Raw genomic sequence first — 18,304 nt, 5'->3', positions numbered from 1 at the left:
TCGTGAAGTAGCAGGTTGTATCCAGTTCACGTCGTGAACTACACGTTCACGTGTTAACAGCAGCGTCAATAGAATGATGTTTAAAGTATGATGTAAGATTCCTCCCTCTAGCTTTTGAGGTGTGCAGGTATAAGAACCTCCCCTTCTGATCTTATAATTACTCCCCTCTCTGAAATAAAAGAAGGATCCTGTTTTACCCTGTTTTGGCTTGGAGAGAGAAAATGTCTAGAGGGAGGTAATTCAAAATTGAGATATTTTTGGATATAAAATCCTCCTAGTGTCTAAAATGGTTTCCCCTGAAACATAAATTCAAAAAGAACTTTCCAATGTGCAATTGGAATTAATTGAAAATAGGTTTAAAGGACATTAACCTAAGGGTCCAGATTTTTAGAAATTTTTAGATTATGGTCCAATTAAGGTTCCTATGGACCAATAAGATTAATCCAAATGTAGGGAGGAGATAAATTAAAGAATAAAAGAAAAATCTCCCCAAAATGAGTAAATGCTCACATAAGATGAAGAGTGGACTAAGGACAAAAGAAAACAATTAAAAAACTAAATTTTAACACCTCAAAGTGGGAATCTCCCCTCATGAATTTTAACACCTCAGAGTGGGGATCTCCCCTCATGAAGGAGGTGCCTTTTTTCTCATCATTACCCCCAAATTTTAATTTAAAAAAATGAGATATTTCATCTCTCCTCTCTCCTATTTCAAAACTAGATCCAAAAAGTAAGCTGAACTGAACCAAAAATGGTCAAAAATTGACCAAACTGATGTGGAAAATTTTAGAATCAGTTTGCTTGGTTAGAGGCTCACTTTTTCCTATAAATAGAAGCCTCCTCCTTTGTAAAAGCTTAATGGTGTTTATGCATTGTTACTCTGCTCCTGTCTCCATTGACATTGAAATTTTTAATAATTCAATTATTTTTGGCCTAATCCTCTCCAAAGTGAATTGGTGGCCACTCTTGCTTCAAACAAGAGTAGAACCCTCAATCCCTCAAGCCAAAGGAGAGCTTACAAGCTCTATGTAAGTTAAAGAGCTTTTTGTTGCAAAGTCAAAATTTGCATCTTTAGTGACTCCATCTCGTTATGGAATTTGGCAATAGTTGCCTTTAGACTCTTTGTCACTTCCAAAATTTCACTCTTTCCAACAGCCTCCTCTTCTTCAACTTAGAATTTTATATCTTTCTTACCTGAGTTGGGATGATCACTCATCTCATCAACATTATCATTAACTAAGAAGTCAATATGAGCCATGGTAATACAGTTCTTTAAAAATCACGATTTAATTGAACTAACTTCACTAGCAAATCAATTCGCTAGGATTGACTACACATAAGAAAAAATGCTTTAATTAGCATTTGGTGGCTAAACAACGGTAAAAAATCATGAAAACATCGTCTAGAATTAATCCAAATAGAAACTGCTACAAATACGTATGCGAATAACCCGTATCTATCTAATGCCAGCATGTAAAAAATGTACTTCAACACTAAATAACCCTCGAGAATAATAAATTCTCCAAAAAAAAGAATTATCATGATTTTTTTCCGAATTTTCCTCATTTTTCTAGGGCCTCAAAATTTACTAATTTTGAAATCCACCAAATTCTATCTTATGGCACTCCAAATCTAAATTTTTCCAAAAAAATTTAGCAATAAATTTGCCAAAATACAATTGATATTTCAAAAATACCAATTTCTAAGATTTTTAAAATAATTTTTAGAATTTTTCTAAGTTTGGTAATTATTAAAAAATTTACCCCAAGAATCCCATCGATCATGAAATTTTTCAATTTCGCTTAACAACTCTCAAATCCAATCAAAATTTGCAATTTTAATGGATTTACTAAATTTTTGGGTTAAAAATAGATTTTTAAAGGAATTTGAATGGTCACAGGCGCATCACCCCAAGATTGCATCAACTTCTCTTGTAACGTGCTATGAGGCAATGTGGCAAAAATAAGCTCTTGTAGAGTGAACTCTGACCACCCAGAATATAGATAAGTCCCAACTCAAATTTCCTTTTCTTCTCTTCTCATTCATTGTCATGAAGGGTGAAACCTCTAAAAGTACCCTTCATTGTCATGAAGGGTGAAACCTCTAAAAGTACCTTCCAAAATTTTGCCACATATGCATGGATAGTTTCCTCATTTTTCGAAGTCACAAATATTCTTAATGGCATTAGGGGGTAAAAATTATGCATAAAACTTTTCTTTAAATTTAGCCCATGTGCTCATGAGATTGCCCGAAAGCTTTTTTGATAAGCACAATTATGCAAGTAAACCTTGTATGAAATACATTCTCACATGTTGGATCCACACGCTAGATCTTTCACTTCTCAAAAAACTCATCATCTCACTGATGTTGAATTGAGAGATGAAGTACATAGCTTTAAAGACATCATACTCTCCATGATATGTTTCAAATTTGATGGCCTTATCACTTCCTTTGAACTCCTTTCTTACCCTCTCTTCCAATGTGATGATCCTCTTCTCTTTATACTTCTTCTTTCTTTTGTCAATTGGGGGGGGGGGATCATGAGTAGAAGTTGTTTCCACCATGAGAGTCTCCAATACAAAATATATAGAGTACCTTGTCACCCCATGTGAGCTCAATAGGGAGTGTACCATGAAATAAATAGCAATCACATGAGGCTCTCGGTAACCCCATGTGAGGTCAATAAGAGAGTGTACAATGGAATACATAGCAGTAGCAGTCACACAACCATCCCAAATACCATACATGGTAGAGGCATGGCATACATGATTCTCACGATCATCCAAGAGTACCGTACAAGGTAGGGGCATGATGAGAAGTAACCATCACCTCTTCCCCTTCATGATGAACTACATATTTTAGCCTATGAGTCCATACCGTTGGGATTCAAACAGGGTGGTTTATTGTATTGAAATTCACCTTCTTTGCCTTCTAACACATCCACATTCTTTATATGAAAAGAGAGGGCTAGTTCTCTAGGTTTCAACCCTAGCTCAAGGGCCCTAGTTTCAAAAGTTGCATCCACCTAAGCATCATGTTTCTTTGCATCCTATTTCACATCGGGGTCTATAGGCAAACTTTCACATGGGGGTCTACATGCAAACTTTTCAGCTCTTCCTCCTTAGCATGTAGTTGCTGCTTTATATATTCCATTTTAGCCCTATGCATCCAGTGTTACATCATCAAGATGGCTACCCCAACAATACATGATCACAAGATGGCTATCCCAATAATACATGATCCTTGCAGTGTGCATCATGAACAGACTCTTCATGACAAGCATCCAAAGTATGCCTTCCATTGGAGTACCGTCTTGAATTGTTGGAAACTTCTCCACTTCTTGCCTTGTTGGCCATAATAATTATAAGTATGTTTAGATGCTCTCTCTCTCTCTCTCTCTCTCTCTCTCTCTCTCTCTCTCTCTCTCTCCATCACCAATTGTATGAGGAAGTGTGAAGAGTGAGTGTCCTAACTCATATGTGGAGTTGAACTAAACATATACTTATTATGGCCCATTTTTTCTTTCTCTAGAACTCAAGCCTATTCATAGAGGAATGCACAAGTCACAGAAATCAGCCTTTCATATGGAAACAGAATAATGGTACTTTCCTTGCTTCCAAGATTGGGTCTCTTGAAGCCATACAAGATTGAGTCTCTTGAAGCCATCCAAGCCTAGTCGATGGTTTGCTAGATTCTCACCTTCAAACCCTCTCTTCCTCTCACTATCATAGAAGAAACTACTTCACCTTGCTACAAGGACTCACATACCTCTCACTATCTGCTCTCTCACATACAAAGAATGGGCAGGAATATGTGCTAAAAAGCAATATAAGCAATAGTCTACTCAACTCAAAAACTAGAGAACACATTTAGTATAAAGGTGAACTGTGTGACCCATTAATAATGAGATAATGTATTATTTTACGTAATTGGCCCTTTCATACTTGGGCACCCAAACCTCCTAACTTTACTAAATGATTTTGGTGTCAAAATTATGGGGAGTATGCACAACGGAAACAATAATTGATGGCAAGATAGAGCAACATATATAGGAGAGAGCAAGAACACAACATATATAGAAAGCTTCTATATTACCTTCTATTTCAGCCACTCCAAAGTTGGCTTGACCTTCACCTTGTGAATGTCTTGATTGTGTTACAAAAAGTAAGGCCTCCTGCCCTTTATATAGGGTCCACCAAGGGCTAGGGTTGGGCCAACCCTAGATCCCTTTTCCACCCACATGCCTACTTTATTTGGGGTGAGTTCACACCTACATGATCTCTTTCTCTCACCCTTTATCACTTGTACATCATATATTTCAACACCTCCTCTCAATGCCAAACATGGAGCAAGGTGAGCATTGGACATACAAGAACAAAATGACCCCCTCTAAACCATAGGATTGATGACAAGGTAGGTAGCCTTTATAAATTAGGCTTTTACAAAAGTGATGAGTTATAGAGAAATATGGTTCACTCCCAATTCTAACAAACATGCTTCACTCCTCAACTAGAAGAGTTGCTTGGTATGTGAGGAACTTACAAAATTCCCCTCAACCTTAGTAACATCTTTGGTACCATCTCTTCCATAGTGGCTTCGTGCACCACCCTTGTTGCTCCTTCTCTTTGATGAAATCATCTTCTTGCAAAAGACAATCTTCAAGTGGGATTTGGATGTACCATTCTTCATTACATTGGCTTCATTGGTTGCATCTTCATGCTTCTCCAATCCTTTCTCGTGGTAGACATGCTTCATGCGTACATGTCTCCTTCCAATCATGCTAGCTTCCTTAGTCCAGCTATGCCACATATACCAACACATGCCTTGCACTTCCCAAGCGAGAACAACAGAAATAATTTCTTCCTCTGCTTGCCTCAAGCTTGAGAGAAATGAGGAAAAAGAACCTTTGTAGAACCTTTGAGGATTTAGAGAAAAAAAAACGGTTGAGAACCTTACAGCAAAAGGTTTAGAAAATAGCTTGTAGAAAGATTTAAAGCAGAACCTGAGTAAAGAAGGGTTTGTTTTTTTCTTTAAAAGAAAAAAACTTCGATGAGAAACCTTTAGAATAGCGTTTTTTTTTCTCTGTTGAAAAAAAAAACGCGATGCGTTTTTATTTTGACTAGTGGGCAACCCATGCTTCGCACCTCTTTTGAGACTCCAAATTCAAATTCTGCCCAAACCTCCTCCTCCCCTTCAGGAACCTCCAAATTCTTGCCACTTGCTGTTGTCGTCTCGCAACAAAAAGATTGTTGCTTAAGGAACATAAGAGCTGGCGATGCTTATTATGCATACGTTAGGTTGTGGTCGGCAGCACGGCCACAACAGGAGGCGGATGACACACTGCATTTTCATTGATGCGCCTGTTTCTGCTATTGCTGCGGGGCTAGCTTGTGGTGTAGCCAAGCTTTCAAACCTCTTACATAACCACCATACAAGGCGACAAGTGGAAATAATTGACGGACGATAGCGACAAAAGAATGGATGGCAATAATTGACGAACGGTGGCCGCGTTGATGAAACTGCAGAGATGGTGGCTGCGTTTTTTTTCTTTTCTCTTTCCTTTGTCTTCAACCTTCTTGTTTGTGAAGTGAAAGAAAAAAACAGCATATATGCTCAGTCCCTTACCTATTCTTCGCTGCTCCAACACTTCAAGAAGATCATTGACGAAAAAAAAAAAGACGAAATTCCTTGATAGAAATTTACGTTTTTCTTCTTCTTCTTGTTCTTCCTCTTCTTCTTCTTCTTCTTCTTGTCGGTGATGAGGACCATCTCCTTCTTCTTCTTCCAAGCTTCAAGAGCTTGTTGATGATGATAGAATCTCCTCTTGATGAAGCTCTTTTGTTGTCTTCCTTCTTGACGCCTTTTTGCTTCTCACCTTCTTGATGAGGATGTGAATGGCTTATGATAGTGAGAGAGAAAGAAAAGGGTATTGAAGCGGAACTTAGCCTTTGCAAGGCTCTGATACCATGTCAAAATTATGGGGAGTATGCACAACGGAAACAATAGTTGATAGTAAGATAGAGCAACATATATAGGAGAGAGCAAGAACACAAGATGTATAGAAAGCTTCTATATTACCTTCTATTTCAACCACTCCAAAGTTGGCTTGACCTTCACCTTGTGAATGTCTTGATTGTGTTACAAAAAGTGAGGCCTCCTGCCCTTTATATAGGGTCCACCAAGGGCTAGGGTTGGGGCTAACCCTAGATCCCTTTTCCACCCACATGCCCAGTTTATTTAGGGTGTGTCACACCTACATGACTTCTTTCTCTCACCCTTTATCACTTGTACATCATATATTTCAACATTTGGGTGTGGGGTCAAATTTCTCATAAGTATTATAACTTTCATTGAGAAATGTATAAACAAGCAATAAACAGTAGTGGGGTACTTAACTTAGTTCCAAGATTGGGTCTCTTTGAAGCCATCCAAGCCTACTTGGGTTTCTAGCTTCTCTCCTTCAAACCCTCTCTTCCTCTTTATCATAGAGGAATCTACTTTACCTTGCTACAAGGATTCACACACCTCTCACTATCTACTCTCTCTCACATAAAGAATGGACAAGAATATGTTCTATGTGTTGGGCTAAAGTTTTGGGGGGGCAACACAACAAAGGTCAGTACAAGATGTTAATGCTTGCAAAGCACTAACAAGAGGGGGTGATGAGAGTAACATAACAAAGATCAGCACGAGCTGTCAATGCTCACGAGAGCACTAATAAGAGGGGGTCATGAGAGTAACACAATACACTTAGGTGATCATTTACTGATATAGAATGGAAAAGATTGAGAGTCACATTGATTTTCAATGTGTATTTTGGACTAGTCCATGCTCATGTACAAGGTGAATGCAGTGTAGGCAATGCTCTATTATGTAAAATACTCTTAAGCTCTAAGCTCGAATCTCTAGTCTTTGCTACACCTGTCCCTCTCTATATCTCTACCTTCTATCTTCTATATTCTCCCTCTCTATGGTTCCTCCTCATATATCCAAGAAAAGATAAATGAAAGAGAGTTTTATGTCTCAATTTTTATGTAACTGAGGTTACGAGATGAAACATATTAACATCTACCCTAAAGGTTGGGTTGAGACCGGTAATAAATTTCCTTCTTTTTGCTCCCATTCTTTGACCTTCTTAATTACTTGAATTTGCCAATAGAATATCCCAAAATTTATCGATGTAAGCTTAGACATTCTCTTTCTCCACTTGGCATAAAGTATCCCATTGTTGACGAGATTAAGTCTTGTATTGTGAAGGAAGAAAATGTTTCTTTAAAAGTTTATGGAATTCCTTATGTTCTGATGCCCATAAAGATGAGTGCTGCTTCTGATCCTAATCAATTCTGTTCTAGCTCACTATCTTAATCATAATTCTTTTCAAAACTTGATTTATGGATTTGGTTAACCATTAGCCTATGGATAATAATTTGTAGACTTCTTGTCTATTATTAAATGGTTGTCACCTTCTTCACCAGATCTCCTTTGAAATGTTTTTTTTGTTGGTTAGACCACCAGTTCTATAGGACATCCAAACCTTGTAATAATCTGCTCATATAAATATTTGGCCTATTGATGTAGCTTCATTTCAATGCCTTTGCTTCCACCCACTTAGTGTGGTAGACTTTCCAACTAAGATGCACTTTGCATTTTTATCCTTTGAGCTACAGGCTTAAAGGGTCCAACAAAATCCGATCCCCACATCATCAAAAAGTCAATTACCTTAAACAGTAACAATTACCTTAAACAATTCAGATTTTGATACATAAAGGAATGTATATGATTGTGGCACAATGGAATCAACGTGATTGAGCAAGAAATATGGATGAAAATCTTGTCTTCACTGCCTCCTGACCTTGATTAAATTGTGGGGCCTTGCAAGTCACATTAAAGGTTTTATGTAGATAATTTTATGTTTTTATCTTTGATGTTGCTCAAAGGCTTGAGGTGGTTTGAAATGGTCCCAATGCAACTATAAAAAGAGTTCTTTGCAGTAGACTTCATAAAGCCATGGGACATATCAACAATGTGATACTTTCATCTTTTCAAAACAATGCAAACATGTTTGTTTACAATTGGTGGATACTAAATTAAGGAAATAATGTATGCATCTTGTCTATGTATTTATAATGGCTACATGTAAGATGATGAATTTCTACCTTTTAATGGTGCGCCAAGGTGGTTTTTCACCTAGATCAATATAGATCTTAGATGGTGGTACATGATCTAGGTTGGTGGATACAGAGTTAAGGAAATATTGTATGCATCTTGTCTATGTATTTAGAAAGGCTACATGTAAGATAACAAATTTCTACCTTATAATGGTGCCTAGGTGGTTTTTCACCTAGATCAATATAGATCTTGGATGGTGGTACATGATCTAGGTTGCCCCTCAAGGCATATATATTTTCAAAGGCCGGAATATGAAGGAATAAACTTTGGATATGCAAGTGGATAATAACGATTTTGATGTAGTGCCTTTTCAAAAGATGAGAGAAGGTACACATGTTGATGTAGTGCCTTTTTCGAAGATAAGAGAAGGTACAAATGCACTTGACATGGATGAAGGTGAAGCACTAGATATTGTGGAGTAGTGTGATGAGGCTACCTCCCACGATCATGATCAAGATGCTATTTTGAATCATGATGACATTGTAGAGCAATATGGTGACAAAGTGGGGCTAGCCTTAGATCTAGAGATGACACTTTAGGTAGAACACTTCATATAGATACACAAAAATATGATGAAAGTGGGGTTAGCCTTCTATCTAGAATAGAACTTGAGATAAATATCTTTAAATTATTGAAGATCTTAACACATGATGAACTTATGTTGGATGATGTTCTCAATTCACGACTTTAATCTATATGTCCATATTATCATTTTTCATGGCTTCATGTGTATGAATAATTTTAAACTGCAATCTACAAGGTTCTATAAACTAATTTGCTCAAGGTGGACAAAAACATTATTTTCTACAACCTCTACAAAAAAATCCTTAATACGTTTACTAGTTTACCATGGCCCAAAGAAAAACAATAGGATTAAAATGTCCCAAAACCAAGTCTTTGTGTAGGCCCATTCTCTTCAAGTAATTTTCTTTAAACAACCCAAAAAACTCTTAGGAAACCATAAATAAGTTGGTGGGACCATAAATACATGCTTATTGATGCACTTTAGAACTGTGTGTGAAGTGACTTTATTCTTTGATATGACAAAAGTATCTTTGCTTTAAAAGCGTGAGTTGGTTGAGCAGTATAATACATGATAAAACATTAAAACTTCTTCATCAAAATAACTTTTGTCTTCATTCTAAAAGACATTTTAAAAGAAAATTTGTTATGCATTTGTGACACAAAAAAAATAGAGGTGAGATAATGCACAAATTCCTTTAAGAATTTTAAGATACTTTATAATCACAAGGCTTTATGATGGTAAATGAAGATTTATTTGCTAGACTAGAGTAAATATAGAGTTTGGGTGTGCTTATAAAGCCATGCAAGGTTTTTATGTCAATGGAACTTTTTATAATGAACATAATATGGTGATATGTGGGACAAACTCTACGTGTCATTAAGTAAAGAACACATCAAGGGGCCAAATGTTTATGTTTTTTTGGCAAGGTGATGCTTTCAAATAAGGTAGTGCATACATAGTGGTCTACAACATGTGATGACTAAGAAACTCATATAATGAATTTTGGAAAAGGAAATAACACATCATAGGGAGACTAGGAGATACTTAGCTTTAAAGAGGAGGAAAAGAATAAGAAATGCAACATGCAGTACATCATAGGGAGACTAGGAGATACTTAGTTTTAAAGAGGAGGAAAATGATAATGAAATGTATTATGCAACACATAAGGATTCTAGAAGAGGCATAAATATAAATGTTATTGTGAGAACATGGAATCGTAATCATGTGTTATACCTTAGATAAAACTTTTTTCTTATAGTTTTTTGGGTGCCACAAGTCATAAACTTAATTGAAGAAAAACATTAGTGTCTACCATATAATTACCAAAAAAGTGCAAGGTGTAGGCAAAAAGAGATTATTCATAATGGCAAAGATGAAAAACAATGAAATATCTCTAAGGCTTACAGAAACACTTTCTATTGAGATAATAATGGTAGGTTCTATTGACATTATAATGTGAGGTCCTATTGCCTTTGCTGCATGCTCCAAAATAAGTTGAGTAACTCATCCCCTTCCTTTGTAGTGGTTTTTCTTACTCTTAAATCAATGATGTGTTGCAAGCTCTAAGTTGAGTAACTCATCCCCTTCCTTTGTAGTGGTTTTTATTACTCTTAAATTAATGATGTGTTACAAGCTCTAAACGGAAACGTATTGACCTTTGGTGTGGTTAATCCAATTATGCTCTCTTAAGCTTTTATAAAAGTTAGCAACCTTTATCCATGTTGTATTCATGTTATAGTGGAGAGAGTGGTTGCACCAAAACCCTCATATAACCCACCTTCTTTAGTTTTTCCACAATGTGATCTTCACCTCAAGTTCATGAAAAATTTTATGGCCTTGAATCGGCCACTTATAGTGATCCACTACTAGCTCCCCTACTAACTTCCACCCTATCTCAACAACCACCACTTGGAATTGCTTTAACTTTTCAAGAATGGTGTAAGGAATTTGCTAGCAAGGTTTCATTTTGTCCTTCAGAAACAACTAGAAGGCATTTGGGGTAGCAAGAAACCACCAATCTAGAGGGGTTTTGAACCATTGGGATAGAGGCAAAGAAACTATTTGGAAAGTGTGAGTGAAAAATGTTTGGTTTTCGTATTTTGATTTGAAAATGATTTAAAACAAAACTAATTTGTTCTAGTCATTGCATATTAGAAAAAAGAAAGGAGTTTCGAAAGATGCCTTTGAAAATGTTTATGATGGTGTTATAGATGTGCAAGAGATGACACACCAAAATCTCATGAGTCTTACACATCTACTTGCCCATTATTTCATGAGCCTTACACATCTACTTGCCAATAATTTCTAAAATTAAATTTGTGATGACGTGTAGGAAGTACGTAAGCTTGGATGGGTAATCTTATGCTTTCATGGAGGAGTTTCATAATCCCCCCCTCCCCCGCGGTGGGCAACCCCCACCAAAAACAACAACACTAGAAATATGGAATGGTGCAATAGATTGTGCAAGATACAAGTTGGTGTATCAAAACACATTATATACTATAGGGGGAATCCATGCTAGCAAAATTTAGCGTGCATGTCGAATGAAGGAGGTCTAATTATATGTAGGCGAACAAATCTTGGGTTAAAGGAATCATGTTTGTGTTCAACTTGTGATCTCATAAGTGTTGCTAACATTTGCTATACCCATAAGCTTCTTGGGCTTTGGTGGCTTGCCATGGTGAGCACTCACATACCCATCACTTGGCAACTTCGATGTAAAACTAACAAGGGCTTCTACCTTTAGTGTATAAAGACAATAAAAATTTTGAATGATTTTTTAAGATTTAATATAATTTTTATTTTTACAAATACATGGGTGTACTGAAATGCCAAAAAACATGAATGATCAGACCACCAAAAATCAAGTAAGAGTGCACCTACGCAAGCTCGAAGGGCAATTTTACATGACGATAAAGGATTTTATACATGCTTGTTGAAAAAAACTATGAAATATTTTATATTTTGTAAATATATTCTTAGAAGGCAACTTTTGCATTTTTTGATGCAAAGGTCGATTTTTCATGGCAAATTTTAATGAATTTGTTGTAATTTTTTGATGGCCATATAATTGTTTAGGTGTGTACTCATCAAAGTCTCCTTTCAAAATGTTAGGATGGCACAAATTTTGAGTTTCAAGATTTAATATAATTTTTCGATGGCTATACAAATATATAGGTGTACAAAAATGCAAAAAAACATGAATGATGACCACTATGAACATACCTATGGAAGCTTGAACGACAAAATAAAAAATTTGCACGACTATACTTGTTCAAATTAGATTCTCGAGTTTTGTACATGCTTGTTGGAAAAACTATGTTTTTTTTACATTTTTTTTTTTGCAAATTTAAAACTATGTATCTTGTTGTCATTTTGAAAGGAGACCCCTCCCATAAAAAAAAATCAGTCAATTTTTTTTATGGGAGGGGTCTCCTTTCAAAATGACAACAAGATACAAAATTTGACTGATTTTTAAAAATTTACTTTGATTTTTTGACTGCCATATAAATTTTTAGGTGTACTCAAGGTCTCCTTTCAAAATGTCATAATGGCACAAATTTTGAATATTTTTTCAAGATTTAATATACATTTTTGATGGTCATATAGGTGTTGACATGCCAAAAAACATGATCAAGTACTATGGAACCTTGAAGGGCAATATAAAATACTCAAATGGCTTTACTTGTTCAAATCTGATCCTCGACTTTTATAAATGCTTTTTGGAAAAACTATGAAATATTTTATATTTTGCAAGTATAAAATATTTTATATTTTACAAGTATAAATATTTTATATTTTGCAAATATAAAATATTCCATATTTTGCAAATATAAAATATTCCATATTTTGCAAATATATTCTTAGAAGGCAACTTTTGCATTTTCCCATCAAGGTTGATTTTGCATGGGAGGAAATAAAAGGATGGCACTAATTTTTAAATAATTTGCTATAAGTTTTTGAGGCGGCCATATAAATTTCTAGGTGTACTCAAGGTCTCCTTTCAAAATGTTAGGATGACACAAATTTTGATTATTTTTTACAAATACAGAGGTGCATCAAAATGCCAAAAAACATGAATGATGATCGCCAAAAATCAAGTATGAGCATCCCTTTGGAAGCCCAAAAACATGAATGATGATAGCCAAAAATCAAGTATGAGCATCCCTTTGGAAGCCCAAAAACAACAGGGCATCAAAATGCCCAAAAGCATGACCGCCAAAAATCAAGTATGAGCGAAGCCCAAAGGGCACAATATAAAAAATTTACACGACTATACTTGTTCAAGTCCGATTCTCCAGCTTTTATACATGCTTGTTGGAAAACTATGAAACATTTTATATTTTGCAAATATATTCTTAGAAGGCTTGCATTTCCTATCCAAGGTCGATTTTTCATGGGAAGGGTCTCCTTTCAAAATGACAGGATGCCACAAATTTGAATGATTTATATTTTGCAAAGGAAACTTTTGCATTTTCCCATCCAAAGGTCGATTTTTCGTGGGACCCTCCCTTCGAAATGAGAGGATGACACAAATTTGAATGACATCCAAAGGTCGATTTTTCGTGGGACCCTCCCTTCGAAATGAGAGGATGACACAAATTTGAATGATTAACTGTAATTTTTTGACAAATCATATAATTTTTTTTGGGTGTGCTCAGATGTCTCCTTACAAAATGTATGAAAGGCTTTCCTTCCCCTCATGATAGGTTTTCCCTCAGTTTAGGGGCAGGGGAGCATCTGAGCGACAAGAAGTTGGGGCGCGTGGGTTCGATACTCTTCCCTCCCTTCTTGACGAGTACCTGAGTTGGGATGCGTGGGTTCGATACTCTTTGTTTTTGTTTTTCGAGCCAGGGTGAGATACGAGCGGACTCGTTCAGAGGCTCGAACAGAGAAACGCTTTTGTCATTAGCTACATGGACCCACAGTTTGCCATTAGAGTTGTGGTCCCCTCCCACTCACCGAGAGGGTGTGAGGCAATGAAAAAAATAAAGTTACACTATAAAAAGAAGACAAAAAAAGGGTGGTGGTACCCTGCCACGGCATTGCGTAGTGATAGGGATAGAGGTAGAGAGGCGGCCAGTAAGGAATAGACACTTGACCACCTAAGGAGTGGCTGCCTGTGTAGGGTTACCGGCACGTGGCAATCTCTTCACAAAGCGCTTAACTAGCTTACCTCCTGCGCCTCTGCATCTGCCGTCCCCTTTTTCCCTCTACGCTTCTGCCGCCCCCCCCCCCCCCCTCTCTGCTCCTCCAGCTACGCCTGCATTGTGACCTCGCCCCCGCCCCCGCCCCCGCCCCCGCCCCTGTGAAGAGATTCCGCTTCTCACCTTCCGATCTGCTGAGATTTATAGCGGCGTCGCTGGGCACAGCAATGTCTCGTTTTTGCTGCTGTTTTCCAGCCGGCGCCTCTGCGGAGAAAAGGAGCAAGGTCAGCTCCGAGGCTCCCGGAGCCGTCAAGCCCCCGCCTTCGGGGGCGGAGATTTCCAAGTCTTCCGCCAGATCCTCTGCGAAAGGCCAGAGCCCGTTGCTGGTGGAGCTCTTCACCTCGCAGGGCTGCAGCTCCTGCCCGCCCGCCGATCTCCTCATCTCCAAGCTAGGGCAAGGACCGCAACAGGTTGGTGGTAGCGGCGAGGATCAGGCGACGCCGCCCATCATTGTGCTGGCTTACCATGTGGACTACTGGGACTACCTAGGGTGGAAGGATCCCTTCGCTAACAACCGCTGGAGCAGTAGGCAGAGGGCGTACGGCGAGGCGCTGCAGCAGGACAGCATCTACACGCCGGAGGTGGTGGTGCAGGGCCGCTCCCACTGCATCGGCTCCAATTCTGACTCCGTGTCATCCCTCGTTGCGGCTGCCCCGCGTTTCCCAGCCCCAGATCTCCGGGTAAGAGAAGCTCTACAGTTCTCTATTCCTAATTGTCTCAGTCTTACTTGCCGTACAAATCAAGCCCTACTAGCAGATCAGCATTGTATGTGAAGGAATGTGGTGTGCAATTTTGTTATCCCTGTTCCATATTACTATTGGGTTTATTTATGAGTGTGTCTTTTTTTTTTTGGGAAAGGAAATGCTTTTTTTCTTTTCTTTTGGGGTGTGTTGGTTGTGTTCATTACCTTTTAAATTTAAAAATTAACAGATTTAGAGTGTTTTTTTTTTGCCCAAATTTTACTTGCATTTCTGGGAGGTGAAGGATTCCACCTCTAGACCGGATTGCATAAGTGAATACAGGTCACATGTGGGTCTGTGTTTTGGTTGCTCTATCCAATATCTAGTCTGTTCTCAGGAGTGTGGAGATAGTCAACATATCGATGATGGGACGATTATGTTTTAAAATGTGGGTAGACCCCTTGTTTACACCATCGTTTACACTGAGGTTCTCCACACAACACATGATGGATATTAACATATTCTTAACACCCTCCCTTGATCACAAGGGGAAATCCAATACACCATTCAATGCGAAGGAAAGCTCGGGTACTAAAGAAAAATTCAGGTGTTATGAATCTTTACAGCTGGGAAATAATTTGAGAACATCTCAATTAACTGAACAAATGTCTGTGTTAATTAGCACGTTTATGGCAGCTCTTGCCTGTAATGAAGAAGGTATAAAATGAAGGCCGTTTTTCAGATCTATCTGACTTGATGGAGGGAAATCAAATGCCAATTCACAAGTGGGTGTATGCAGTTGGTACCTGAACAACCATGAAACTCCATAATCATAGTTGCAATTATATTGACCATGCTGTAAATATTTTAGTCATATGTCTGCCACCCTATTTGTAGACTCCATTATCTTTTATAATTGCCGTCCCCAAACATGGCAGGGAGAGGACACTGCCATTTTGTTTGTCACTGCCTATAGTCAAGGATATTTTAACCCTTTGGAAAAAGTCCAAGAGATGGGCAGATGATGTATGCGAGTATCAAACGTTTGCACACGTTTGTGTTAGCAATCATACAAGAATGATAGCTACCATGTTTGTAATTGGAGAGACTTATTGGCATAAGCTAATTTTCATGCCTGTAAGAAGACTTTCAATCAATGTGCTAACCGGCAGGTTTTCCCAATGTATATTCCCGCTATGGGTTGCCATAAAGACGCGCTAAAGCACTGCACTCACACTTTTTTTCATAGACAGAACATCAGGTTTTCATAGCAGAGTTTTTCTGAACAATGTTCTTCTCATTTGAATTTCCCTAAGGTGTCAACATGTGGTCATTGTGTAACAAACAAAATAGCTTGTTTTGACTTAAATAATCTAATCGAAATTCATTTCTAAGCTCAACACATTAAGGTAAAAACAGGAAACAGCCGTTTCCTAGCCCGGAAACGCGGAAATGCTGCCTCTTGAAAGTCGCCATTCTTGTTTCCATTTCTCCGTTTCCTAATCTCCGATTGAAATATCACCCATTGATTTGTCACATCTAGTGCTTGCTTGGGGATTTTCTGCCAATTTCGCTCACTATTTATTTCAAATTGTGATGGTGTATTCCTCAAACTTTTCCCAAGTGATTTTCTCATTATTTTTATATTACGTATCACACATTGTTTCCGTTTCCTAGTTTTGAGCCGTTTCCGTTTCCAGAAGTTGGCCATTGCCGTTTCCGTTTCCTTTTCATGCATCTATGGTGGAAGGATCATGATCCTTGTCTTCTCCCATACGTTTACAACACTATATGGTAAGAATTAATGAGGACATGTTTCCTGATCGAACAGCTCAATGCCTGCATGCCAGTCTTTTCTTTCATATTAAATCCTTCTCTGGACTGTCCTTTTTTAGTAGCTGGATAAGCAGAAGAAAGTAAACATGGATTTTATAGATTATCCTGGAGTTGCCTTTTTAATTTCTAGTTGAAATTGGGTATAGTTTGGTAATTGTGCTTGCTCTGGGTTTCAACATTAGTGTCATGTGTGAATATAATAGCTTATAGTCTGCAGGATGTATGAGTCTTCATTGTTTGAAGCTTTTGGGGTTTCTGTGTGTGGACTTATTATTGACATGCACCTTTGTAGCATCCACATATCTTAGCCACTGGGCATCTGTCCATTTGCTCCGAAACATATTGTTATGTCTGGCCTGATAACATTTTTGCCTTAGACCTTTTTCCAGTTGGACGTACTTGCTCGAGGTCTGGTAACACGTTGAGGAATGAGGCATTACTGTATCAAATCTTAGAAAAATAGATGGAGGTTTCCATGTAAAATAGATGGATTTGTTGAATTGTTTTGAAATAGAATGCTGCACTCTTTGAACTTTGGTAATTGATTGGTTTTTTTTCCTTGATTGGTATTTAATGGTCCCAAAAGTCTCTGTTAGGCTTACGTACTTGAGAAGAGTTTTAGTTTCTATTGAGTTTTGATCTCACAATATACCCCCTCCTTTTGCCTCAAAATTTAAAACTGTACTCATTTTGTAGGTTTGTATTGTCTAATGATTGGTTTTGAATTAGAAAGATCTTGTTGTCATAAATGATTTTTTACAATTTGGTTCTCTATGTGGCAGGTTTCTTTTTCAAGGCCTACACCCTTGGATCTGGAAGTATCTTTGAGTGTTTCCTTCAAACTCAAGGTAGAAGGAAATGTGGATGTGATGGTGGCACTGTTCGAGAATGGGCAGGTCACGGACTGTGCGAAGGGTGAGAATAGAGGACGAGTCCTCACTAATGATTTCATAGTAAGAAGTTTGGAGAAGGCATGCACTCTGCAAAATGTGCAATCTAAAAAGCCCGTACAGGGACAAGTAAGCGTAAAGCTTTGGGAAAGCTACTCCAAAGCCAAGTGCGGGATGGCTGTTTTTCTTCAGAATCCCTCATCCATGGAGGTGTTTGGAGCTCAACTTCTAGATTTGCCAGATGATGCTTGAACTCTCTAATACGGACCCTCGTCGCCATGGCTGTGTCCAGGAGATGATGTGTGCCTTCCCTTCGTATGCTTTGTAATTTATCTGCTTTATAATTGCCTACCCTGTAACATGCTGTTTTCATGTCATTCTTTTACAGAGCCTTGTAATTTGTTTTTAGATAGATGATTTCCTTGATAATGTAGTATCTCAAGAGTACTAGATGATTTCCTCGATAATGTAGTATCTCAAGAGTACTATTACTCAATAAAACAGTCAAATAAGCTTTTGTTTTGATGTGTGACATGCTGTTTTAAGAAGGCTTGCTGAATTGTAATCCGAAGGTCGAAGAGCCAGATTATGCTTCGATTTGAATCATCTCTCACACAACATGTCAAGAAAGGCGCTATCAATGAAATGTTTGTACATTGCCAAAATATGGCCAGGTAAATTTTCATGCTAGGTTTGTTTTGAGGTTATCATGCTAGGTTTGTTTTGAGGATTAAGAACATGTATTGTAAAGGCACTTATATAATGATTAAAATTAAAAAAGAACCTAAGAACAATATCAAATGAAAGATTGATTCACAGTAGCTGTTTAGCTTTACATGCTACCACATTGCACGTCATTACTACTTACCCCCTTTTTTCAATAGTATTTTGTCCATACAAAGGCCACAAGAGTAACATCTTTGAATAACAAACACTCAGATAGATTAAATTGTTTAAACTAAAGTACACAATCTTGAACATAATATCGAGCATACT

At 37.7% G+C, this 18,304-nt stretch overlaps 1 protein-coding gene across 1 annotated transcript; it reads left to right on the top strand.

Annotated features, from left to right (window-relative positions):
• Positions 1–13,892: 13,892 nt before the first annotated feature.
• LOC147636848 (uncharacterized) lies at positions 13,893–17,837 on the top strand. The gene is made up of 2 exons (XM_086800407.1): positions 13,893–14,582; positions 17,201–17,837. The coding sequence occupies exons 1-2, from the start codon at positions 14,070–14,072 to the stop codon at positions 17,558–17,560; spliced, it is 873 nt and encodes a 290-aa protein (XP_086656533.1). The 5' UTR covers positions 13,893–14,069; the 3' UTR covers positions 17,561–17,837.
• The last annotated feature ends 467 nt before the right edge of the window (positions 17,838–18,304 follow it).

Source organism: Cibotium barometz, chromosome 7 (genome assembly GCF_041138505.1).
Source record: "Cibotium barometz isolate CiBa-2024 chromosome 7, ASM4113850v1, whole genome shotgun sequence".
NCBI classification, from domain to species: Eukaryota; Viridiplantae; Streptophyta; class Polypodiopsida; order Cyatheales; family Cibotiaceae; genus Cibotium; species Cibotium barometz.
The sequence above is the reverse complement of the archived record's forward strand: the minus strand, read 5'-3'. Positions and strand labels throughout refer to the sequence as shown.

Coding starts and splice junctions, on each gene's coding strand:
- LOC147636848 (XM_086800407.1), top strand. CDS start 14,070: ATGTCTCGTTTTTGCTGCTGTTTTCCAGCCGGCGCCTCTGCGGAGAAA. Junction 14,583..17,200: donor TCCCAGCCCCAGATCTCCGG/GTAAGAGAAGCT, acceptor TCTATGTGGCAG/GTTTCTTTTTCAAGGCCTAC.